Source organism: Leptopilina heterotoma, unplaced genomic scaffold (genome assembly GCF_015476425.1).
Source record: "Leptopilina heterotoma isolate Lh14 unplaced genomic scaffold, ASM1547642v1 Lhet_128, whole genome shotgun sequence".
Classification (NCBI taxonomy): Eukaryota; Metazoa; Arthropoda; class Insecta; order Hymenoptera; family Figitidae; genus Leptopilina; species Leptopilina heterotoma.
In genome coordinates, this window is record NW_025110846.1 from 654,200 (window position 1) to 676,902 (window position 22,703).

The 22,703-nt window shown below is 25.0% G+C and overlaps 1 protein-coding gene across 12 annotated transcripts in view; it reads right to left on the reverse strand.

Moving 5' to 3' along the window:
* Window positions 1–22,703, reverse strand: part of LOC122512760 (MAP7 domain-containing protein 2-like) — a 218,316-nt gene that overhangs the window by 97,791 nt on the left and 97,822 nt on the right. Inside the window, exon 1 of one of the 12 annotated variants that reach the window (XM_043628804.1) lies at window positions 18,482–18,883. The exons of 9 other annotated variants lie outside the window; for them this stretch is intronic. In XM_043628804.1, coding sequence (XP_043484739.1) covers window positions 18,482–18,623 — 142 coding nt within the window. In that variant the 5' untranslated portion in view covers window positions 18,624–18,883. Of the gene's footprint in view, window positions 1–18,481; window positions 18,884–22,703 lie in introns of those variants that run through there. 2 more of the 12 variants (XM_043628805.1, XM_043628810.1) reach the window with 2 other exon arrangements.

Sequence of the window (22,703 nt, forward strand, 5' to 3'; positions counted from 1 at the left end):
TTTTAGTTCGAATATTTTTTAGTTCAAATGCTGTTTAGTTCTAAACAATATTACTTAAAATATTTGATAGTTTTTATTATTAATTATTAATTATTAATTATTCCTTCTGTTAGCATTGCTTGAAAAAATAGTTGTTAGTAAAAAATTAAACTACTCTCAAAAAAAGGACAAACAAATAAATAAATAAAAAGATACATAAAAAAATTGAGTAGAATTTATTTTAATTTCCAACGGAATTTATTTTCTGTTATCGAAGGTTTGCTGAATGTTTTTTTGATAACTATTTGAGACAAATGGAGAAAAGTGGTGCTCCATTAAAATTTTTCGTATTCCTCTTTTTCTTCTTCTGCATTTTTACTTTTTCTTTTCTTTTCTTTTTTTTATCATTTACCAAAAACTTTGGACTTTTTATATCCCAATTCTTCATTGGTAATGGTCTTTTCCTCTCGAAGTCTATTTCCGCGCAGTTCTGTGTACAAACTCAGCAAAAGTACCACTCGTGATATCCGCTTTCGGGTTATTTATTTCTTTGATAAGAGTGGCCAAAGCAATTCGTTCGACCTGGTTTCTGATGTAGTCTAAATTTTTGGTTTTGTCGAGAATCGCCAATAAAATCTCGTTCAACGATTTATGTTAAACTTCGAAACAAATTTTCTTTTCAAATGAAGAAAATGATGCGATAAATTAAGTGAATTTTTTTTTCTTTCTCTTTTTTTTGGAGGGAGAGGGAAAAAGGGGCATGTAAAGAGAAGAAAAGTACTTGGAGATGCCGAGTAATGTTCTTAAATCAGTGTATTAAAGAACTATTTTTTGGTTTGGACTATTTTGATTTTTTTCTATTTATTTTTTGTATTTGGAAATTACTGTTTTCAATTTGGATCTGTTGGAACTCTTTAAAATATTTTACTAATAATTTTTTTTTGTTTGCCAATTTTCTGATAGGAAATTTCTAATTCCTTTTTGGAGAAAGGAATTAAAATGATTGAGTTTTTTTCTTTTTTTTGGGAGAGGGGGGTTTCCAGCAGAAAATCCCTTATGTTTTATACATTGAGAAGAGTGATATTGAATCTGTTACGGATATATTTGATAGTCATAGTAGATTGGAACGACTGAGAGATTTCCTCCTCTCATCTATCACTGAATAAGTGACAGTAACGAGATAGATGCTTACGGATTAGAATTTTGAAAAATTTTCCCATTTGTATAATTTTTTTTTTTGTCTATAAATAAATAAATTAGAGAGGTTTATGTATAGTTTATTTATGCATCGTTTAGTCAATTTGTAAAGTAAATTACTAGTAAAAAAAATTTTTTTTTAGTCAGTTTATAAAATAATAAAATAATAGTTAATAATAATTATTTTTAAAAAAATTATTATTCTCCACGATTTAAAAAATACTTCATTCTCTTATATAATGAAGATGAAAATCTTCGAAATCTCGGATGAAATTGTTTTTTTTTTTTTGCTTGTTTACTGGAACAAGGTTTTTACTATTCTTGAGAAACTGTCAATTCCTTTGTGAGTTGAGCAATAAAATTTTACGAGTAGGATTCCACCCTTTTTCCAAGGTCACCGGCAGAAGTAGCTCGCGTCGCAGCATCCCCCATGTTTCTGAGAAACGTGCTGAGGCTATCGACTCTTTTGGATGGCGCTGCGAGAACGATAAAGATAGAGGAAGAGGAAGTGTAAGGCAAGAGAGGATCCGGCTCCTCTTTTACTCTCAAGGTCACGTTTCTCCTCCGAGTATAGTCGATGCTGTTCCTCCACAGCTGCAGAATATTTTTTTTTTTTTTTTTTTTTTTTAAATTCAATCATTTTTTATTTTACTTCAATTTCATAAGCAGTAAAAATTTTATTGAATCAGCTTTAATTGTTGTTTCTCATTTATTAAAATTCCACAATTTTTCTAAGAATATCAAATTGAGACAAAAAAAAGGGATCAAAAGTGTTGCGTTCTAACCAAAAAATTTTGACTAAAAATATTCTAAGTAATGAAGAATTAAACTAAAAATATTCTAACTTAAAAATATTTGATTTAATAAATATCCGAATTAAAAAAAAATTCTGACTAATAAATGTTTTAGTTACAAAATATTCTAACTAAAAAATATTCTAATTAATAAATATTCGAATTAAAAAATATTCTGACTAATAAGTATTTTAGTTAAAAAATATTCTAACTAAAAATATTCTAACTAAAAAATATTCTAATTAATAAATATTTGAATTAAAAAATATTCTCACTAATAAATATTTTAGTTAACAAATATTTGAACTAATAATATTTTAACTAAAGCAAATTACTATTCTATAATGCCTTTAAATTGACGACTTCGATCAGCTATTAAATAAAAAAAAAAAATTGAAAATCGGATTTATTTTAATTTTCAATGGAAATTATTTTCTTTATGGAAATAAAGAAAATACTTTCCATTGAAAATTAAAATTAATCCTATTTATTTTCCTGTCATTTTATTTATTTATTTATTCTTCTTTTTTGGCACTATTTTGAAAATAGATAAAAAAATTAAATCGGTGAATTTCCTTTTAGTTCATAATCAATAATTCTTTGAGATTAATTTCCCTGATTTATTCCCTGGTGCTTTATTCGTTCTAGAGTGTAGCTTTTATTCTATCCTTCCAAGAGCTTTTCCATCATCAATAGCTTAATTGAAAGTTTCATGTCGATTTATATATGAATAACTCTCGCTCTCTCTCTCTCTCTCTCTCTCTCGGATAATGCATTTGTAACATTCGTCATTCATAATTTCTTAAAAGCTATTTTTCCCCTTTTATTTAGTTTTTTATACTTTTTCAATATTTTCGAGTCGTTTTTTTCAATTTTCTTTTTTTAAAGACACTCATCTCTGGAATACTTATTTATTCCCTGCATCTCTTTTTTCCCCCTCAATAAAAAAAACCCCAACCACTTATAAAGGTCTAGACTGGCCAATAAATATTCAAAAATGTCTAAAAGATTTCCGACACTCCTCGTGTATTCACACGCACTTCATATTTATAAGGAAAATTTTTTTTTATTTTCACGCTTTTGAATTAAAAAAAAGGATTTTTTGAATTTTTTATATTAAGTAAAATTCACTTTTACGCTTTTGAATTCAAGAAAATGAATTTTTAATTTTTTAAATTAAGTGAAATTCATTTTCACTCTTTTCGATTCGAAAAACTGACTATTTAATTTTTAAAATTAAAATTAAAATTTATTTTCACGCTTTTCGATTCAGAAAACTAAATTTTAATTTTTAAAATTGAGTAAAATTCTGTTTTAGCTTTAGAAAAAAAACATGAAGCAACAGACACGATATTTTCCTGGAAAATTCATTTCTCAGAGCTTTTTCCCTTTAGAGTGATTTATTTTTCTAAAAAAGGGGAAAAAATCGATCACTATTATCGGAAAGTAGAGCTCAATGTAAAGGTAAAGAAATAAAGTAAAAGTTATTTGAATTGTTTCCAATATTCTAATCGAATTTCCCAATATTCTTGACACAAAAGAAACGTGAAGATTCAAAATATTAAAAATATCCCATAAGAAAGTTTTTCTTTTTTTTTATTACTATTTCATTATTTATTGTGTCTTATGTATTATTTATTATTTAGTTTTTATTATCATTTATTTTTTTATTACTTGTTATTTTCTATTATTCATTATTTACTATAATATTTAGTATTCATTATAAATTATTAACAACTTTTTATCTAAAAAAAATCTGAAATAAAATCTAAAAAAATATAGTAAAACTAATAGATTTTTAAAAATATCGAGATTAATTAAAAACTAACTTAAAAACGTTTCAAGTCAAATTAAAAAAACGCAAAAAAAAAATTGTTAACATAGTTAAAAGATATTTTAAAAAAATAAAATTATAAAAGCAATTTAAAAGATCCAGTTGAAAGAGAAATTAAAAAAGTGAAACTTAATGAGAAATAATAATTAAAAAGAGAGGAGAAAGAAAAAAAAGAGTCAAAAGGAAAAAAAATATTTAAAGTGTAAAGTGGAAATAATAACAAAAGAAATTTAAAAATCCTGTTTCTTAAATGATACGGCAACAATCTTATTCACTCCATATAATTCATTCGGGATCAAGATTTTCAACTGTGTCAAGATTTATGTGCTCCTAAATTATCTCGCGACATCTTTCTCTACGCTTTCCTCATTATTTTCACATATAAATATACAATAATAAGCGAGAGCAATTAATAAAATTAAATGGAAATAAGTTAACAAAAAATGTAAAAATTATTTTGTAAATAAAGTATTCTAACCAAAAAAAGTTTTATCCAAAAAGTATTCTGACTAAAAATGTTTTAACTAAAAAGTATCCTAACTAAAAATGTTTAATCCAAAAAGTATTCTAACTCAAAAATGTTTTAAGCAAAAAGTATTCTAACTAAAAAGTATTCCAACTAAAAATATTCAAACTAACAAATATTTATACTAAATAATTTGTTAACTAAAAAATGTTGGCACTAATAAATATTTTAACTAACAAGTACTCTAATTGACAAATATTTAAAATAAAAATATTCCAAGTAAAAAGTATTCTAAGCAAAAATATTTAAACTAACAAGTATTTCAACTAAAAAATATTAAAACTAACAAGTATTCTAATTAAAAAATATTTAAACTAAAGAGTATTCTAACTAAAAAAATTCTAACTAACAAATATTTAAACTAAAAAGTATTCCAAATAAAAAATTTTATAACTAATGAATATTTAAACTAAAAAATTTTATTTATATTTTATAACTATAATATTTTTTAGTTTAAATATTCATTAGTTATAATATTTTATTATTTACAATACTTTTTAGTTAAAATATTTGTTGGTTAGAATATTTTTAGTTAGAATACTCTTTAGTTTAAATATTTTTCAGTTAGAATACTTGTTAGTTTTAATATTTTCTAGTTAGAATATTTTTAGTTACAATTCTTGTTAGTTAAAATACTTATTAGTTCAAAACTCAATTATTTTTAATACCTACTATTTTAAATTAATAAATCGAAAAATTCAATTATTTTCACAATAAATAAAGTTTTCCACAAGAATTCAATTATTAAAAAAAAATTTTTACAATATTTATTATATTTCGAAAAAATTAATTATTTACAACAATGTTTATAAAATTCTTATAAAGAATTAAATTATTTTCAAAAATAACAAAATTTTCCGCAGAAATTCAATTCTTTTTAAACATTTTAATAAAATTTTTCGCAATAAATTTCATAGGAATTGAATTCTTTTCATGAATAATAAAAATCTCTCGGGAATTCAATTATTTTAATTAAAATTTCCATAAAATTAGTCGAAGGAAATCAATATAATTGAAATCATACTTTATTTTCTTCCCGCGTGCAATATTGATAAATTATATAAGATCACAGTTAATATTGTTCCTTCGAAAGAAGAAAGAAAAAAAAATAGAAAGAGAGTTTGATTGATTGGCGGAAATCTTAATTAAATGTTAGCTCGTGAGTTGTATATATATTTATTTTCAAAGACGGATAATTGAGTTTAATTGATTCGAATTGTCGACAATGGGAAAACATTCCCAGACACTTGGATTGAAAGAAAGTGCGGTTATAAATCAGGATTCCTTAACAACTTCGCATTTTCATGATTAAGAGAGAAGCGATCGATGACGTTTGAAAGACAAAAGGGCTTGCCACTCTCATTTTGCTTTACTGGAGAAATTATATTGCCAGCTATTTATTTTTTTTTTTTATAGGAATTGACAATAGAAATGTATTTATTTGCTAATTGTCAGGGAGAGAGAGAGAGAGAGACTTTGATTCAGCGGAGAAATCGAAAATATTTTCTTCTTTGAGAAAATATAGTGAAACAAGATGAATTCTATAATTTTCAACTGTATTTTCTCTCTGTTTGCGCCTTTCTCAAAGTTGTAACGGTACAAATTTCCAGGTTCCGGTGCTAACTTCTTTTTAATTACGCCTTGCAATTGTTACTGTTTTTAATGATATCTGCGCCATTACTTTACTTGTTATATTTCCGTTTTTAAGTGAATTTTTACAAAAGAATCATTTCAAGCGTAAAGGGAAAATGGATATAGATCGTTATCAATGGAGGGAAAAATTTTCAAATTAAAGAAAACTTGGAAAAAACTTTTACGATTTGAGGGAACTTTGTTCCAGATGGTGCGCTCACTGTATATAAAGCGGAATTTTGTTTTTATTTATAAATATTTTTATTTCCATATTTACGGTATAAAAAACTTTTATTTATTAATTATCATTATAATTATTATTTATTTATTTTTATTTCCATTATTTCTTTTAATTTTCTTTCGATTTATTTTTGTCGATTTTATTTCTTTTATTTTTATTTATTTTGCTTCTTTTTATTTTCTCTTTCAATTTATTTATTTTGTTGATTCCTGAGAAGTATTTTATTATTTAAAAAAAATAATTTAATTGATTCGAAGAATTTATTAAAATTTTAGAAAATATCTCAATTTTTTCGAAAAATATTATAAAAAATTTTTTAAAAAATTGAACTTTTTCATTAAATTTTATTAAAATTGTATTAAAACTAATTAAATTTTATCAAAGAATTTTACTATTTATAAAAATAATTGAATTGTTTCGAAAAATTGATTAAAATTTTAGAAAATAATTGAATTCTTTTGGAAAATTATATAATGAATTAAGAAAAAAATTGAATTCTTTCGTGAAATTTTATTAAAAATAATTGAATTTTCTCGAATTTTTAAAATTAATTAAATTTATACGAAGAATTATATTAAAAAATATAATTCTAAAAAAATATTAAATTTTTTTTAAAATAACTAAATTCTTTTAAGAAATTTTAATAAAATTTTTGAAATTGAAATCCTGCGATGAGTTTTAACAGTTATAAAAATAATTGAATTTTTGTAATGAATTTTATTTAAATTATTAAAAATAATTGAATTCTTGAGAAGAACTTTAGTGAATTTTTTTATATAATTGAATTCTTCTGAAGAAATTTATTAAATTTTTTTAAATAATTGAATTCTTCCAAAGAAATTTACTGAATTTTTTTAAATAATTGAATTTTGTCGAAGAATTTGATAAAAATCTTTTTAAATAATTGTTTTTTTTCGAAAAATTTTATGAAAATTGTTTTTTAAATGATTGAATTTCTATGAAAATTTTATTATTTACGAAAATAATTGAATATTTGCAAAGAATTTTATAAATTTTTGATTACATAATTAATTTCTTTTGGGAAATTTTTTATTAATATAGTAGATATTAAAAATAATTGAATTTCGACAAATTTTTGAAAATAATTATTAAATTTTAATTGACAAATTATAACAAAATTTTTTAAAACATTTTAATAAAATTCTTAAGAATAATTGAATTTTTTCAAGAATTTATTTAAATTTATTTAAATTTGTAAAAATAATTGAATTTTTGCCAAGAACTTTATTAAATTTTTTTAAATAATTGAATTCTTGCGAAGAACTTTATTAAATTTTTTTTAAATAATTGAATTCTTCCGAAGAAATGTACTAAATTTTTTTAAATAATTGAATTCTTGCGAACAATTTGATAAAATTTTTTTAAAATAATTGATATTTTTCGAAAAGTTTTTGAAAATAATGATTAAATTCTAATTTACAAATTATTTTAAAGAATTTTAATAAAATTTTTAAGAATAATTGCATTTTTAGAGGAATTTATTTTAAAATAATTGAAATCCTGCGATGATTTTAATAATTATGAAAATAATTGAATTTTTGCAACGAATTTTATTAAAATTTTTATAAATAATTGAATTTCTGTGAAGAATTTTATTAAAATTTTATAAATAATTGAATTCCTGTGAAAAATTTTATTATTTATAAAAATAATTGAATTTCTATGAAAAATTTTATTATTCATAAAAAAAAATTGAATTCTTGCAAAGAATTTGATAAAAATCTTTTTAAATAATTGTTTTAAACATTCAAATGAATGGACGTTTTTTCTGTATATTATTTTCAAAAATAAACATAGTTTAATGGAAAATAATAAAAATGAAAAATTTTCTGATAGTTATAAAAATTTATTCCTTTTAATTTAAAAAATAATTTTCTGAAAAAAATTCAAATCAACAAAAATAATAAAAATATCGTCCTTTATTTAAACGTTCGAAAAAAGCAATTTTGTTTTTTGACTATATTTATCTCAACGAGAAAATATTTTCGATTTTTAAATTTCCATTGAATTTAAATTTAAATTAAAAATTAAAAAATTTAATTTAATTCTAAAAAAGAATAAAACATCATAATTAATTTAATATTTCTAATTAATTTCCATTAAAGTAAAACTCATCTGACTTTGTGTAATTAAAAAAGAAAGGAAAAAAATGTCGGAAATCAACCTTCAACGAATTTCCCTCATTGTTCTTTGCTCATAGTGATGATGGAAAAAAGGGTAATAGAGAATTTTCTCGTGTGGAAATATAGGAGCAAAAAAATTGAAACTGAACTAGGATCTCTATCACAATGAATTTTAAATCCACTTGGGGAAGAAAAGTGTTGAAAAAGGCTCGGGATTTCCATTTTTATGAAGATTTAATGAAAGAGGTAAATTCAACGATTTCCTTTAAAACTTTTCCTTTTTTTTTGCCCCCCTTATACACATTCCCATTATAAAAGCTCCTCTTGATTTAATTGTCTTCTCCTTTTCTTTACATCAATTTTTTTCTCGAAAGAAGAAAAAATCCGTGTTCATTCAGTCGAATAACAGACAAAACTAAACTAAAAAGTAATTAATGATTTATTTTCCCAACTCCTTCGAGGATTTTTCGATTTTTGAAGCAAAAAAAAAAAGTGACCTAGATTTATTCTTAGTTTTTGATGATAAAAACTTTAAAGGAAGAAAATACGGACTTGAAATATTGTCACTGATTTATTGTCATGGGAAGAAATTCGAAAGGTTTTGAGAAATTATAAGAATTAGAAATTTTTTTTTTTTTTTTGAGTGAAAAAGTATTTTTCTTTTTTGTAAAATTAGAATGAGTGTATCTTTAGATATTTTTTTTTAAAGGCGCTTTTTATTCGATCGAAATATTTTATCAGGCATGAAACATTCAAACAATACGGTATATCCCGAGCTTGACACTTTCTGTAGAGCATGAGCTTTACCAGGAAACTGAAGCAAAGTTCTCCTCACTCTGTGTATATATATATAAATGTGGTATCATATACTCCACTATAAGAGAACGTTTTACAGCAAATATTGCTTATGTCAGAGTTTCAAAGTATCCGACGTGCCATGAGACCTGATCGCAAGTCTCACATTCACGTTGGAAATTTTCTCGAAATTCTTATTTTCACAGTTAATAATTTTAGTTTTATTTTGAAAATGTGACTAAAGTTTCGAATAAAGGACCGAATTTTTATTCTTTGATACAAATTTGAATTTTCAATAAATAAATATAAATAAAAAAATAAATAAAATTCTAAATTTAAAAAATTAAATTCCAAATTTAATTTAATTTTATTTATTTCAATAAATAAAATAAAATTAAATTAAAAAATTCCCTGATTTCCAGACAAAACTTTGACTTTTTCCCTGGCTTTAAAGAACTTTATTTTTAAATAAATATTTAATTATTATTTTCTCATAGAAATTGATCAGAAAAAATTGCGAAAAGATAAAAGGTGAAAAAAATATACAAATTTGCTTCGTGGAAAATTAGTTTTCCAGTCAAATAAACAACTAATTTAAAAAAGAGGTTAAAAAAAATTAAAATAGTATTAAAATAATATTGCAAACGATTTATTTCGAAAATCAGAAATGCAATTTGAAACTACTCTTTGAGAATTAGACACATCTGAATGAATATGAAATATTCTCTTATAAAAGACGAGTTAGCTTGGTGATACTTTCCACAAAATTATCATATTTTACTATAGAATTTAGTTTAAATATTAATCATTTTCCCCAAAAAAATTTACATAACCGAAAGGATCCAAATTAAAATGAATGAAAATAAATAATAAAATAAAATGAACTAAAATTTCGTTAAAATAAAACTTAAGAAAGCAATTTCTGGAATATTTTCCCTTTCTATTTTATTTTATTTTATTCATTTTAATTCAGTCAATTAAATTTAACTCAATCAATTTAAAATACCGTTAAGATCGAATTTTTCCAAAAACTGATAAATTTCTCATAAGGAATCTAATTCTCATTCCGAATGTATAAAAGAGCAAAGGAATAATAAAGATACAAGAAAATGTAATATATAAGAAAACGAAAAGAAAATATAGTGGTAGGAAATTTTTTTTCTCCAACAAACATAAAATTTCCTTTTTGAGAATTATTTTAATGAACCGTACTGCAAATATAATATTCGAAACTCTCCGACACACGTGCGAGGACAGCCTCACCCCCTTTAAATTCATATAATATTATTTTATATGAAACCCACACAATTACGTCAAATTCAATTATTCCACCCACGCGACACTGGCAAAATATATATATACAATATAGAAACGATAGGAGGACCTCCTTTTGAAGAAAATGAACCGCCATTAGCCAAGCCGGTCACGAGGTAAGAACATTTCATATCGACAGATAAATAATTATCTCGATTATTTCGCGCGGAAAATTGTACTTTTCTAGTTCGTGATTTGTATTCAAGATTGCTTTTAATGACTAAAGCCATTATTGGTTGGAGATTGCTGCTAACATTATATAAGTTCTCTATATTACTGCTCTTTTCTTTTATCAGGAATAATTGAATCTTAATAATTTTCTTCTGATTATCGTCTATATACTGTGCGATTTTTATTTTTATTCTGCGCTATAGATATTGATTGAAATTATAATTGATTTCAATTAGAAAATATTTTTGATGGGGAAGTTATAATTTTTCTTTAATATTCACTTTAGAGCTGATAAAGTATTACAAATATTTAGCAACTGTTCAAACTAATAATTATTAAAAGTACCTTTTTTAAAACTGATTACAATTAAAAATATCTGTCAACTATTAAAATTAACAGTTATTAAAAGTACCTTTTTTAGAACTAAGAACTATTTAAAAAATCTGGTTTAGAACTAACGACTACTAAAATACCTTTTTTTTTAGAACTTATTCAAAGTTATTTGTCATAGAACTGACAACTATTAAAAATACCTGGATTAGAACTAACAACTAATCAAACTACCATCGCTTAGAACTAACAACTATTATAACTACCATTGCTTTAAACTAACAACTATTTAAACTACCATCGCTTAGAACTAACAACTATTAAAACTACCATTGCTTGAAACTAACAACTATTAAAACTACCATCACTTAGGACTAACAATTAAAACTACGATTTCTTAGAACTCACAACTATTAAAACTATCATTGCTTAGAACTAACAACTATTTAAAATACCATCGCTCAGAATTAACAACTATTAAAATTTCCCTATTATAGAACAAACTATTAAAAATACCTGGTTTAGAACTGACAAATATTGTAATTATCATCGTTTAGAACTAACAAATATTATGGGACTTTTTAATATTACTGTCGACTATTAAAATAACGATAATTTCAAACTGACAAATAAAATTTTCGTTGCTTATATCTGACAACTATAGAAACTACAATTGCTTATAACTAACAACTATTAAAATTGTCATTGCTTAGAACTAACAGCTATTAAAACTGTCAATTCTCAGAACTATCAACTATTAAAACTACAATTGCTTAGAACTAACAAATATTAAAACTACGACTTAGAACTGACTACTATTTAAATTACCCACGCTAAAGTTAAAATTATTAAAACTACCATTGCTTAGAACTTATAACTGTTGAAATTAATATTCCTTAGAACTGGCAACTATTTAAACTACTAAAGCTTGAAGTTAATAATTATTAAAATTGCAGTTCCTTTGAACTAACAACTATTAAAACTATTAAACTAAACTAACTAACTAACTAACTAAACTAACTAACTAACTATTAAAACAACTATTAAAACAACAAACTACAAATTTTTAGAACTAACAACTATTAAAATTACCATCGCTTAGAACTAAAAACTATTAAAATTATCATTGCTTAGAACTAACAACTATTAAGACTGACATTGCGCAAAACTAACAACCATTAAAACAGACATTTCTTAAAACTAACAAATATTAAGACTGAAATTGCGTAGAACTAACAACTATTAAAACAGACATTTTTTAGAACTAATAAATATTAAAACTACCATCGCTTAGAACTTACAACTGTTAAAATTATTATTCCTTAGAACTGACAACTATTAAAACTGACATTCCGTAGAACTAACGACTATTAAAACAGACATTTCTTAGAACTAACAACTATTGAAACTACAATCGCTTAGAACTAACAACTATTAAAACAGACATTTCTTAGAACTAACAACTATTGAAACTACAATCGCCTAGAACTAACAACTACAAAAATTACAATCGCTTAGAACTTACAACTATGAAAACTTTTATTGCCTACAACTGAAAATTATTTAAACCGATTAAAAGAAATCGTGGGTTATCCGAAATCGTTTTGCATTTATACAACTCTTTTCCCTCGTTCCTAGAAAAAATTAATTTTTTACACCAACTTCAGAGACCTTTCACCTCAAAATACTTCCAAGTTGCAACCTCCACTACAAGTGATATCAATTCCAATTAATGATATTACATACTTTCGCAGAAAATCGCCTAAACAGTACCTACATTCACCACTCTGAAAAATAATGATAGTTTTAAACGGCTATTAACTTTCCGCAAAATGTATTTATCGAAGTAAGAGAGAAGGATATTCTCTCCCATTTAATGACTAACACTTTTGCTAACAAGTCAAAATAATAATAATAATCGAGGAGAAGTTTAATAAAGTAGCCCGCACAACTTTACCCGATTGGCCAAGAAATTTAACCACAAACGGTGCGCAATTCCCCTCCTGGGCCATCAAGGTAAGTCAGTTCCATATTTGGGACTCACTCTCGTAAGAAGTAATGAAGAAAACGTACGATCGATCCTCTCACGCGTTCATACACAACTGTCGATCCCGATCTACGAGCCAAATCGTGTCACGTATACCAATGAATCGATTCCCTTTTTTAGTCAATGACAAATAATTCAACTTTATATATCTCTCCCCTTCAATCGACAATTTCAAAGAATCGGCTTTTATTTTTATTATTCACTATAATAAATAAAACATTCCGACTTTTTTTCTGGAATGTTTACAAAATAGCCGAGGTAATTGAATTGGAGCATTTCTTTTCTTTCGCGATTTTCAATGTTCGATTCTGTTCAGTTCAATTCGATCCGACTCAACTCGATTCTATTCTGTTAAATTTGATTTATTTCTATTCGATTAGATTCAACTTGATTCAATTCAATTAATTCAATTCGTTATAATTAATTTCAACTTGATTAATTTTAATTCGATTCAATTAAATTCGATTCAATTCGATCCGACTAAACTCGATTAAATTCAATTAATTTCAATTCGATCTGATTCAACTCGATTCAATTAAATTAATTTTGATCCATTACAATTCGGTTCAATTCAACTTGATTCGATTCAGTTTAATTCGATTCTATTTAATTAAATTGGTTTGAACTCGACTCGATTCAATTCGATTCAATTTGATTCAATATTACAAAAAGTAAAAAGAATCACAGTTTACAATCATAACACTACACAATTATAATTCCCAGCAATAAATTATAATAGAAAACAAACATTTCCACTCGTCGAAAATTTGTATACTTATCGCAAAAGTAAATCAATCGGTAATTGGGAGAAATTCTCGATGTCCATCACTGCTGTAAGTGTGATGTAATAAAAAAAAAGAAAATATTGTGCAACACGTGGCGCCTCGCACAGTGAAATATATATAATGAAGAACCTGTATTTTATACGCGTATATATATATACAATATACAGGTTCGACAAATTCGTTAAAAGAGGTGCAAAGAACGTTGTATATTTATATATAATATATATGTACTTATTTTTCATGGGCAGAAAAGAGATTCAAGCTCTCTCGACGTTTGCAATGCCCCAGGGGAACGACAAAAGCGAACACACTTTTAATGAGTTTCGCGAGGATGATACAGTCGGGCCGTTTTTCATGAGCTTTGACGACTCTCGTCACAGTATATTTATACCTACTTATATGAAACTGCAGCAGATCTGCTACATGAAATGTTACTCACCTGAAACAGAAAAAGAAACGACTCGTTACTAGATTGCACTTCACATAATATAACAACTATAACAATTTATGGAACTTGTATTACTATAAATATTGTCTACATGTATTTCTATTTTTTATCTAAATGCGAACATGTCGTGAGAATATTTCTTTTTTATTTGGGGAAAATTCTTTTCGTTTGTAATTTTTTGGTGTTTAATATTATCTGTATACTATTATTGCTATCATTATTTTTTTATTGATATGCTTGCTATTATTGCTATCATTACTCCTATCATTGTTATTATTGTTATCATCATTACGATTTTTGATTTAAATTAGTAAATTTTACTAATAAATTGTAAATTCTACTGATTTATTAGAATTGAATTTTTAAAATTCATGAAAAAACTCTGAATTTTGATGTTTTTTTTTCGTTTGCCTCGTAAACTATGAAATTATCACAAATTTTAATACAAAACCATCAATTTTTTCTATTTCTAAAAATAATTTCTTTTTAAATAACTTAATTTTTCAAAAACTATAATAAAATTATGACTTATAAATTATTTAATGAATAAATTTTACAATTTTCATAAATACTAGATTAATAGAAGAATTTTAGTTAAAAATACTAAAAAAAAAAATTGAACATTGGAAAAGTTACAAAAATGATTCCAGAAATTTAATTATTTTCAAAAGTTATAAAAATTCTACACAGAATTTCAAATTTGTTAAAAAATTTTTTCAAAATTCTCGTCAAAATTTCAGTTATCTTTATAAATAATAAAATTCTTTATCGAAAATCAATTATTTTTAAAAATTTTAATAAAATTCTTGGCAAAATTTCACAGGAATTCAATTATATTTACAAAATTTCATAAAATTTTTCGAAAAATAGCAATTATTTAAAAAGATTTTAATCAAATTCGTCGCAAGAATTCAATTATTATTTAAACAAATTTAACAAAGTTCTTTTCAAGAATTCAATTATTTTTATAAACTTGAATAGAATTCGTTGCAAGAATTCAATTATTTAAACAAATTTAACAAACTTCTTCTCAAGAACTGAATTATTTTTATAAACTTGAACAAAATTCGTTGCAAGAATTCAATTTTTTATATAAATAATAAAATTTTTTACAGAAATTCAGTTATTTTTATAAACTTGAATAAAATTCGTTGGAAGAATTAAATTATTTTCAAAAGTAATACAATTTTTCGCAAAAATTCAATTATGTTCAAAAATTAAAAAAAAAATTCTTGTCAAAATTTCAAGTGTCTTTATAAATAATAAAATTCTTCTCCGAAATTCTATTATTTCAGAAAAATTTTTATAAAATTCTTGGGAAAATTTTCATTAATTTCGTAAATAATAAAACTCATTGCAAGATTTTAATTATTTTTGATACAATATTTTAATAGTATTTCTCGAAAAATATAATTATTCTTAAAATTTTTATTTAAATTTCTCAAAAGAATTCAATTATTAAAAAATTTGTTGATAAAATTCTTAATGAGAATTCAATTTTAACAAACATTCAATTGTTCAATAAATTATTTATTTTTTAATTTAAATAATTCAATTCTTCTAGAATTTTCTTATAAAAATTAATTTTAAAACGAATTACCGAATAATCGATCTATTATTTATGAAAATAATTGAATTATTGCAACGAATTTTATTACATTTTTTTCTAAATAATTGAATTTTTTTTGAGAAATTTTACTTTTTGTAAAAATAATTGAATTCGTGCGAAGGATCTTATTAGGATTTTTGTAAATAATTAACTTTTTCTGAAAAATTTTATAATAATGATGACTGAAAATAATTGAATTTCTGCAATTACTTATAATTTTTGCAAAATTCAATTTTTTTTAGTGTTTTTAAAAAAAATTCGAATTAAAAATTTCCAAACTCTATTATTATTAAAGTTGATATTTTTTTTTAAAAAAAGTAAGTAAGAATAATTGAAAAATAAATTTTAGAGAGAAAGGGGATTTTTATTTCTAACAATTAATTTGTTAATTTAGAACAAACAAATTTGTTCTTCTAATAATAATTGTAATTGAAAACAAATTTAATAATAATAAATTTGACAAAAAAAATATTTTCAGTATCAACAAGAAAAGAAATTTCTAGTTGTAAATTGTAAAATAATTGTAAATTCCATTTTTTAATTTACAATAATTTGTAAATTATAATTAAAGCAGTAAACTATAATAAATTTCATTTTCCGAAAAATCGAATTATTTATCGAAAATCCAATAAATTATATACTTAAGTTTAAAAGAAACCTAAATAAAAGTGAATTTCGTTTGGAATTTAGATTATTATTAACACGTATCCATTTTTCGATTAAAAATTGTAAGGCTATTTATTATCGACCAATAATATAATTTATATATATAATATAAATATATCATTGAATTTTTTTTAATATACATTATATTATATTTATCACTCTTGTATTATTTATTACTCTAAAGAGAAATCGATTATAATTTCTTCTTTACAAAACAGAAATAAATGATATTCTTCAAAAGTAGGCCAAAATTTTGATTACACGGTTTAGAGAGAACGTGTTCTAAAACGGATCGTTGTCGTAATTGTTAATTACGCGATAAATCAATCCACACCTCAATTATGAACTCATCTCTCCCATTTGTCATTTGACAGATAACTTCAATTAATTAGAAATAAGGTGATTTATATTTTGCGAATTCGTGAATAATAGACGATTATTGAATTTAATGCCATAGACGGATTTTATTTATAACTATAAATTAATTATTAATTAGACAACTAATTGCCTATTTGATTCGAAACAAAAAGTCAGTCACTGATTCAAATCAGTTTAAAATCACTGTTATCTTAAAAGTATCAAATTGCAAGGAATTGATACCAAAAATGCGGATTAAATAAAAAAATTGATCCAAATTTTTGGCATCAATTGGATTTGTTTTAGTATCAATTCTTTTTGATTTCGCAAGAAAAATTTTATTGTTTTCGTCTAGACGATAACTTCAGACACCTCTTTTTTTTAATATTATCCGTAGAAAAAATAATAAATTAAGTATTTTCTAATGTGTGAAAGAAATTTTCTTATCTCAGCATTGTCTATATAAGTTTTATCGATAAATATTTTAAAGAGGAAGTGTATTGGAACAACATCAGCGCGCACATGTTCGTTAATGGTGAAAAAAAGGCGATAAATTCTGATTTCTCATCATTTCAGTTGTTTAGACGCGCGCCGTTATGGTTTATCTTTTCAATGTCTACTTTAAGAATATCCCACATAATTCAGGATAACGTGGGTTAATCGATTCTTGCACGAGTGCCCATAATAAACAGCTATATATACAGACACACACACACTCTCTCGGATATCTTATAAATCAATCGCTGATACAGTCAGGTTGAGGGCACCGATACTTTTCTATTCTTTTTCCAAAAGTGATCTTTCACTTCTTTAAACTTGTTATCAAACAGTTCAAGGCACATCGATCGACTGGCAATAAAGTTTCAAAATTCTTTCACACACACTTTAGTCTCAAAAGATTAGATTTTAGATCTCAATATCTTTTGTTATTGGAATTTAGCGCGAGATTATCGAAAAAAAATTCGACAAGACTGGTTTAGAATTAACAATATTAAAAGAAAAAATTACGCGAGGAAAATTAATAGAATTTTTGTTTTCGAAAGTTATCAACTCAAAAAAGTAAATAAATATTTCTTCTAAATTTTTCCTCGAAGTTGTAAACTAAAAGAACTACACGATAAAAATAACATTGTACACACATAAAAATATTATTCCATATTCAAGAAAAATTTATTCGATTTATAAATTTCGGTTTGTAAATTTCGCTTGCAGATACAAATAAAAATATTCTTTCTCCAAAAAGTCAAAAGCAGAAAGAGAATCTTGATCCTATCGGCGAGGCAACTATACAAAATGCAATAAAAATGTATTCGACTGGAATAAAGTCAGAAGCGAACGATTTTTCCAACGTGCATATTCAAATAGATCTTTATTTGTCCCAAAGCCTTTTTCTCTCTTTCTCTCTTGCAAAACTTTTGAGAACGTCCCAATGTGACCTACTTGCCAGATTTAAATTATAGTTCTTGTCACACTTTCCGAAAAAAAAAAACAAACAAACGAATCCTTTTATTTTTCTCGCCCGTCAATGTTTATTTACATCCTACAGGTGATTAATCTCACCATACAGAGTATTATACGTGTTTCTACTGATTGTGAGTTTAAAAAAAAATACCTTCATGAAAGTGCACTTTTCGCGAACGAAATGGAAGATCATGGGGTCCGAGATTCTCCCTCGACAGGGAACTGACAAGAATCCCTCGAAGAGTTGCCAAAGTGCTGCTGGGTATTCCTCTGTCTTTATCATCTGTTCCCATTTTCTTTTTTTTCTCTTTTCTTCTTCTTACTTATTACTCTTTAGATCAACGCCATTCCGTTATAAAAAAAAAAGAAATCGATTACAAAAGTGTAAAAAGGCACAATAAATCGTCGCACTGTATTCCAAAATTCCGCAATCACTTTGTAAAACTCGTTCTTTCCATTTTCGATAATTTGCCACTTCACTCGCACGAGTCACTTTCACTGAGGGATTTTTCATTTCCGATTAAATAATTTTTATCAATCGCCTCCATTGTTTCGCTCTCATATTATTCACTGTCACTATTCAAATTTTTTATTTCGGTTATTTTAATTGATCTTTCGATTTTTAATTCCTAATTTTTTTATTATTATTTCTATTATTTTATCTGCTATTTCGTCAGTTCATTTTACTGCTTTTCTATTATTTTTTCTGCTCCTTTATTATTTTTTGTATTATTTTTTCTACTCCTTTTTCTACAAATTGTTTTCCATTTGTCATTCCTTAAAACTGACAACAATAAAAATTACCATCTTCTGCAACTGATAATTTCTTAAAGGACTATTATAGAACTATTAATTAATTTAGAACTGACAACCATTAAAATTTCCATTGCTTAGAGTTTACAACAATTAAAACTTAAAATGCTTGGAACTAACAACTATCATGACTACCATCACTTAGAACTAACAACTATTAAAGCTACCATTGCTTAGAAGTAACAACTATTGAAACTGCAGTTTCTTAGAACTAACAATTATTCAAACTACAATTGCTTAGAACTACCAACTATTCAAATTAATATTACCTAGAACTCACAACTATTAAAACTGTAATTGCTTAGAACTAAGACCTATTTAAACGACTGTCACTTAGAACTAATAACTATTTAAACTACTATCACTTAGAACTGACATTTATTAAAAGCATCATTACTTAGAACTAACAACTATTAAAATTAATATTAATTAGAGCTCACAACTATTAAAACTACCATCGCTTAGAACTAACAACTATTAAAACTATCATCGTTTAGAACTAACAAATATTTAAACTACTAGCACTTTGAACTGACAACTATTAAAACTACAAATACTTTGAATTAGTAACTATTAAAACTACTTTTACTTAGAAATAATAACTATTTAAACTACTATTACTTAGAACTAACAACTATTTAAACTACTAACACTTAGAACTGACAACTATTAAAATTATCGATGCTTAAAACTCACAACTATCAAGACTACCATCACTTAGAACTAAAAACTATTAAAATTATAATTGCTTAGAACTTAAAACTATTAAAATTATGGTTGCTTTGAACTTACAACTATTAAAACTGTTATTTCTTAGAACTAACAACTTATACAACTACCATCGCTTAAAACTAAAAACTATCAAAACTATCATTGCTAAGAACTAAAAAATATTATAACTACCATCGCCTAGAACTAACAACCATTAAAACTACAATTGCTTAGAACTGACAACTATTAAAAATACCATTGTTTAGAAAATACATCTATAAAAACTACAAATTCTTGGAGCCAACGACTATTGAAACTACCATCGCGTGGAACTTAAAACTAATTAAACTACCATTGTTTAGAACTAACATATATTACAACTACAATCAATCAAATCTGCCAACTATTAAAAATACCATTGTTTAGAAAATACAATTATAAAAATTACAATTACTTAGAACTAACGACTATTAAAAAAACCATCGCTTAGAATTAACAAAACTATCAAGACTACCATCGCTTAGAACTGACAACAAATAAAATCACAGTTGCTTAGAACTCACAACTATTAAAACTATAATTTCCTAGAACTAACAACAATTAAACCTATCATTTCTCGATTCAATGACAAAAATGACTGTTTTGATATTGAGGAAACAAAAGAACACAACGTTTGTCATGTAATATACAATAAAGAATTTTGGACAAAGATATTAAAGAGCAAGTATCGCGATACAAATAAGTGACTTGTCAAATAAAAACAAGCAGACCAGATTAACTGAACTGTTATTGACCAAGAGACAAGACGAGGCACCCAAGCAAAACGTTTACTGTTCAAAATTACAGTTAGAATCGTCAAGGTGATGCTTCAATTAAGGTGTCCTCTCTTCTAATTTATAAGTACAACAAATATAAACACTTCCTCAAGACACTTTTTCACGATTTATTATAAAAAAAAAAAAACAATAGAGTCCCATTCGTTTTCGAGAAAAAAAATTTGTCTCTACTTTTTTTCTAAAGCTATTTCTCAGAAACGAATATTAATTTTTTTCTTTTCTCAACAACTATTTCAGAGAAGCGAAAATAATTTTTTTTCTTCTGATAAAAAATGCTGATAAACTGCCTAGAACAATAGTAACAAAATTAAGTCATTTTAAATTATGTTTAGCGTTAATGAAAGTGTAAACATGCTGTAATTTTTATTGTGACTATTAAAAAAAAGAGAATGAAAAATTTTGTAAAAATTTACAAAAAATTAATTTTTTAAATTATTTTTTAATAAAGTATGTCAGTACTTTATTAAAAGATAATGAAAAAGAGAGATTTAAAAATTGTTTTTAATTGTTTTTAATTAATATTGATAATTTTCTAATAATTAGAAAGAATAGTTTAGCGCAAAAGTGGAAAAATTCCCGCATAACGCGACTCTCGTGACTAAACACAATAAATTCATTGTTACACCCGCTGACATATTGTTGACTCAACGGAATGATTGTCTACAATACGGAAGATTATGTTATTTATGCCTGACGTATGCATAGAGAAATAATTGTGAAAGCATAATATTGTGTACATGAAAAGAGAAAGTAGTTTTTGGCGCATAGGAGTCATGATGCCAATTTCAATGTCAGCGTTTGCTCACAGTGCTCGCGCAAAACGTTATTTTACATGTAATGACAGTGTAATTTTTACGACAAAGACCTCCTGTAACGATCAGCACGGCTCGGTATCGCAAAAAGGAACGTTAATGATCGTATAACCACAAAGAATATAGTGGCAACCGGCACTCCATACCAAGGCGCTGCTACGCTGTATAGCACTCTGTAATTCCAAACGTTTTGCGTCAGCCTGCAAATTTAATCAGCCGTTTAACGGAGATATGTACATGCGCGTATTCTCTCTCATCTTTTTTGAGAGCAAAGATTCGTTGCAATTAGATCAGTTTTTAAACTTTTACTATTTTCAAAATATTTAGTGACTTATCGACCGGAAACAATATATATTAAATATATCGAACTTGAAGTATTAAATTTGATCAGAAAATTTCATTGAACTTGCGGAATTTCGCTAGTGAAATACAAAGGGAACAGAGTAGTAGCTCTGACAGAAAGTTTTTCGGGCGAGGATCAACTTTAATTTCAATTAATTTCAACTCGTCCCAGTAGTTTAAGTTTTCGAGAAAGGAGAATAAATACGAGAGTACTTCAAGTTCTGCTGTTACAAGTTTCGGAATACTTTTGAGCATTTCGGAATTGTGAATGTGCTTTCTGTTGTAATTTGTGGACTTGAATTTACTAATGCATTAAAAGGGGAGAAAAGAAGAAGTTTTTCCAAAAAAAGGGTTAAATATAGGAGTATTTAGAAACATACTAACTATTCTAATATCAATTCTACTATGAAGATTTAAAAAGCTTCGACTATGAAAGCTATAAAAAATAACAAACTAAAGCTTTCCCTGTTTATAACTAACAATTAGGATTTTATTAAAAATCATTACATAATACAAATAAGTATTTCATTTTTAATTGAGAATTGAAACACATTTTTAAAGTAGAAGTACCATTACTTAGAACTAACAACTGTTACAAATGTCATTGCTTAAAACTTACAATTATTAAAACTACTATCGCTTAGAACTAACTGTAAAAACTATTATTACTTAAAATTAACAATTATTGAAACTACCATCGCTTAGAACTAACAATTATTAAAAGTATAATTACTCAAAACTAACTATTATGGCTTAGAACTGACAACTATTAAAACTACTATTGCTTAAAACTGCCAACTATTAAAAATACCATTACTTAGAACTAACAACTATTACAAATGTCATTGCTTAGAACTAA